Source organism: Belonocnema kinseyi, chromosome 1, assembly GCF_010883055.1.
Source record: "Belonocnema kinseyi isolate 2016_QV_RU_SX_M_011 chromosome 1, B_treatae_v1, whole genome shotgun sequence".
Classification (NCBI taxonomy): domain Eukaryota; kingdom Metazoa; phylum Arthropoda; class Insecta; order Hymenoptera; family Cynipidae; genus Belonocnema; species Belonocnema kinseyi.
Window position 1 is genome coordinate 3344287 of NC_046657.1, and position 5004 is coordinate 3349290.

A 5004-nucleotide genomic window follows, 5' to 3' on the forward strand; every position below is an offset into this window, starting at 1 on the left:
TTTTTAAATTAAAGAGGGTTCTAAATTTGGGCCGATGCTTTAATTTTGATTAAAATATTTAGTACAGTATTGTACTAACTTTTCTAAAAATATTTTCAAATAAAAAATGGATCATTATTTAAAAATAAAAAAATTGGTCAATATTTTCAGATTGGACGATACAGTCACTAAAATATATTACTACCTTTTATAAAAACATAGGCTATTCTCAAATTTGGGCCAATGCTTTTATTTAGGTCAGTATATTTATAAAACATTGTAGTATCTTTTCTCAAAATATTTTTAAAAACATAATGAGAGTATAAAATATGGGTCTATATTTTTATTCAGGTCAGTATATTTATCAAATTTTGTAATCTGTTTTTTTTTTTAATTATACTGAGTACAAAAATGATTAAAAACAAGATTTTTATGTAACAGGACTACCTTTTTAAAAAACATAAATGGGGGAAAATGAGTCAATGTTTACAGATTGGACAATATATTCAATAAAATGTATTACTATTTTTTTTAAACTAAAGAGGGTTCTAAATTTGAGCCGATGCTTTTATTTTTATTAGAATATTTAGTAAAATATTGTAACAACTTTCTAAAAAATATTTTCAAATAAAAAAATGGGTCAATATTTTAAAATAGAAAAAAATGGGTCAATATTTTTAAATTGGACGATACAGTCACTAAAATATATTACTATCTTTTATAAAAACATACGGGATTCTCAAATTTGGACCAATGCTTTTATTTAGGTCAGTATATTTATGAAACATTGTACTATCTTTTCTAAAAATATTCTCAATTCCCGAAAAAGTGAGAGCGGTGCTGGCGCGATATTTTTTAAAATAATATGAAGCAATAAATAATTTTGAAAAAAAACTTACGTTCGTTTACCCTGTAGCATAAATTGCATTTCCATCTTTTCGAGTCCACAAAGTAGACAAAAGGGTTGATGTAGGTTCTACAAGATCGACAGCGAACAATAGTGCTGCATTGAATTACTGCTAAATGCTAAAATAAAATCAGAATTATTGAAAATCTCTAAAGAATATTGAAAAATTCTAATCTTTCGGTTCAAACGACCGCAAACTTACGTATAAATCTTTGAATGGATGAATCAAAACACCCAGTGGCAGTCTTGACTTTTGCAGTAGGGAATTCGATTCTGGTATTTTTGTTAATGTACACCGAAAAATACTGCGCAAAAAAAATAGAGGTAAAATTTTAAATTCAAATTTCAAATTATTTTTGAAATTATTTCAAAACTTCTACATCACATTCAAAATTCATTGAATTTGTCCTACAACTTCTAGAAAATGCTGCGAATTAATAAAAAATTTCCTTCAAATTTGGATTTATAAATAACAATTAAACACTTATTATTTTTAGGAAAAAATTACAGTAATTTTAAGAGATATTTAGAAGTTTTAAAAAGATTTAAATTAAATATAAAACTTGAGGATTTACAGCCAAATTTAAAACAAAATGTAGATTTTTGCAGATTTCAAATTAAAAAATCAAGAAGCTTTTTAAAAATTGTGAAATACTCCAAAAGAACAAAAACATTTTCTTAATATTCTTAGGAATAGTGACAATTATTTTACATGTTTAAAAATTATTTTAACAGAATATTTGAAAAGATTTAAAGAGATTTCCAGAATTGTCAAAAAAAAGACCCTTTTTTTTGTATAATTTTCTTTGAAAAACTTTGATTTTGAATTTCGCGGGAATTTCAAATTAAATTTGAACTTACTCGGGACTACAGTTGACTTGATCCAGAAATTCCTGCTGTAATTTTATTCTCGGCGGCTCAATTTTCTCTGGAGGTAAAATATTTCTGCATTGCAGAAGATCCACCGATTCCATCCCCTGAAATTTCAAAATTGCCCATTTTTTATGGCTTCCTAATTTTTTTATGACTGTCCTGTTCGGCTGTTTTTTTTTTATTATGTCCTGATTTTTCGTGACAAAAACTTCTTTCATAAGCTTTTGTACGTCGAAAATTTGACTAATAATAGTAGTTTTAAAAAGAAAAGAAAAATTCGAATTTCCTATTATAATTTCAAGTTTTGAAAATTATTAAAAATAATTAACATATGGCACAGATTGTGCTCAATTATTTAAATAAAAAATGTTGACCTAGAAAAATTTGTTGTTATTATTGTAACTTCTATTTAGGCAATTTTTTTTTTTAAATTCAACAATTTTGAAAAACAAAAAATTATTTTTGTTTTCTTCATTAACTGAAAATTTCTTTTTAATAGGTTAACAATTAATTTTTTAAATTCAAAATTAAATCTAGCACTTTTGGATGAAAAATGATATTTTCTAATCAAAAATTGATGTATTTTGTTGAAGTGATTACAAATGTAGCAATATTGTTGAAATATTGTTTGCTCTTTTTTGGTTAAAAATTAATGTTTTCAAGTGAAAATATAACTATTCCATTTTTGGGAGAAAATTTATATTTTTGAAATAAAAAAGATACATTTTATTGAAAATTCGTATATTTTTTTCATCAAAAATTCAACTATTTGATTCAAAATTAATTTATTTTAAAATTTCAAAAAATTTATTTAGTGGAAAATTAAACTTTTTTTTTAATTCTTCTTTCTTGATAGGAAATTCATCTTTTTGGTCGAAAATTCAACTACTTAGTTGAAAATTAGATTTTTTGTGACTTAATATTTATTATTATGAGTTGAAATTAATTTTTTGGGTTAAAAATGAAACTTTTTAGTTGAAAATTCGAATTTTTTAGTTGAAAATTGAACTATTTTGTTGAAAATATGGTTTTTATTGTTAAGAATTAGATTTTTAAAACGTAAATGTAATTTTCTAAAAAAAAAAACTTAAAAAAAATTCAATAATATTTTTAATACATTTTATCCATGTAGTTGAATTTTCAAATAAAAAAAGTTAATTTTTAACCACACAGTTAAATTTTAAACTAAAAAAGACAAATTTTCAATTAAAAGAAAAAACAATTTTCAACAAAATAGTTTAATTTTTAGCCCAAGAAATGATTTTTCAAACAAAAAGATGTATTTTTAATCCAAAAGATTATTTTTTTTTTTTAAAAGAAGAATTTTTAACAAAAGAACAAAAAGAAAAGAAATAATTTTTTAGTGAAAAAATGAGTTTTCAAATGAAAACGATACACTTTCAAGCGAAAGAAAAACGAATCATCAAAAATATTGTCAAATACTCAGTCAAGGAAATCATTTTTCAAACAAAAAGGTGAATTTTTAATGAAAAATATTAATTAACAACGAAAAGACCAATTTTAATTAAAATATGTGAGATTTCAACCAAATGCTTAATTTTTCAACTAAAACAAATATCAATTTTCAGAAAAAATGAAATAGTTAATATTTTAATTTAATTATTTTTCAATAAATAAAAACAACTAATTTTCACCAAAATAGTTGAATTATTCACAAAAACAAAATTAATTTAGAACTAAAAAAATTAACTGTTTTAAAAAAGAATAATAATTTTTAACGAAAAGACGAATTTTATTTAAAATAATTGTGAGATTTTATCAAATGGTTGGTTTTTAAACTAAAAAAGATCAATTTTCAAACAAAAATGGAATAATTAATTTTCATTCGATTAGTTTAAAAAAAATAAATAAAATAAAAAAAATAATGTTCATCAAAATAGTTGAATTATCAAGAAAAACAAAATTAATTTTCAACCAAAAAGATGAATTTTTAAACAAGAATAATTTTCTACAAAAAAAAATTTAACTTGAAATTTTAGGTTAAGTTTGCAGTATAAAAAATTAATTAAAAAAAATCTGTCAACAAAATAGTTCAATTTTCAACTAAAGAAATCATTATTTAACCAAAAGGATACATTTTTAATAAAAACTGATTATTTTCAACGAAGAGACGAATTTTAATTAAAATACATAAAATTTCAACACAATTGTTGATTTTCCAAATAAAAAAATATAAAAAAATGCAATCAAAAATGGAATAATTAATTTAAATTTAATTGATTTTCAAATTAAATAAAAATTTATTAAATACCTAATTAGTTAAGAACATTATTTTTTATTTAAAAAAATCAATAAAATAGTTCACTTTTTAACTAAATGAGTCATTTTTCAACCAAAAAGATAACTTTTTCTTCAAAAATGGAATATTTAATTTTCATTTAATTAATTTTCAGCAATAAAAAAAAAATCTCAATTCCTGCGATATTTTTTTATTCTATTAAATTGCTACGAACTTTTCGCGTTAAATATTTACCCATAATTTGTTAAAACCAGCTTGCGTGACGTTCAAGCCGCTCATTTGATTATTGACTTGATTCATTTGATCTGGATAAGCTGTTGGATATCTTTTATTCATGTTATCCAGGGGAACGTTGGACATTTGTCCAGGATATGGCGGTCTCGTATCATATGGATTTTGCTGGAAAAAAATATTCTAAATTCAATTTTTATTTCCTAATTGTTTTTTTCTATTTTACTTATTTCTTTTTTTTTTAATAAAAAAAATAAATCATTTTATTTCTGGCTTGGAAATTTTTTAGAGGGAGTACATTAAACTTTTTTTTTTTTTTTTTGAAAAAAGAAAGAAAAAATTATCAGAGTAGGTGGAAATTGAAATAATTTTTTAATTACAAGAATATATTTAAAAGTGAAATATTTCTTTTTATTTCACGATAAAAAAAGTGCCGATGTCTAAAACCAATTGAAAAATTTAAAAATAAATTTCTTATTCAATTTCAAGGATGCTCAGACAAAAGGAATTTTTTTAAAATATAAATAAATTTGATAACAAAAAAATTAAATGCGTCAACAAAACATTAATGAAAATAATAAATTATTTTATTAGAGACACGACACAATTTTATTTTTCTATTTTATTTCTCTAAATTTAAATTTTTGATGGATTAAAAAAATTTTATTTATTAAACTGACTTCATCATTCTAAAATAGTATAATTTTTAAGGCCTGAAAAATAAAATTTAAAGCTTTAAATGCTTGAATTCGAA

General features: G+C 21.8%; 1 protein-coding gene across 3 annotated transcripts in view; it reads right to left on the minus strand.

Annotated features, from left to right (window-relative positions):
- The window catches only part of LOC117182273 (protein transport protein Sec24A), an 82959-nt gene that overhangs the window by 57989 nt on the left and 19966 nt on the right, over positions 1–5004 (minus strand). For all 3 annotated transcript variants that reach the window (XM_033375428.1, XM_033375509.1, XM_033375591.1), the window contains exons 4-7: positions 4254–4418; positions 1748–1863; positions 1089–1191; positions 879–1005 (exon numbers count right to left, since the gene is read on the minus strand). In XM_033375428.1, the coding sequence (XP_033231319.1) occupies positions 879–1005; positions 1089–1191; positions 1748–1863; positions 4254–4418 (511 nt within the window). The remainder of the gene's footprint in view (positions 1–878; positions 1006–1088; positions 1192–1747; positions 1864–4253; positions 4419–5004) is intronic.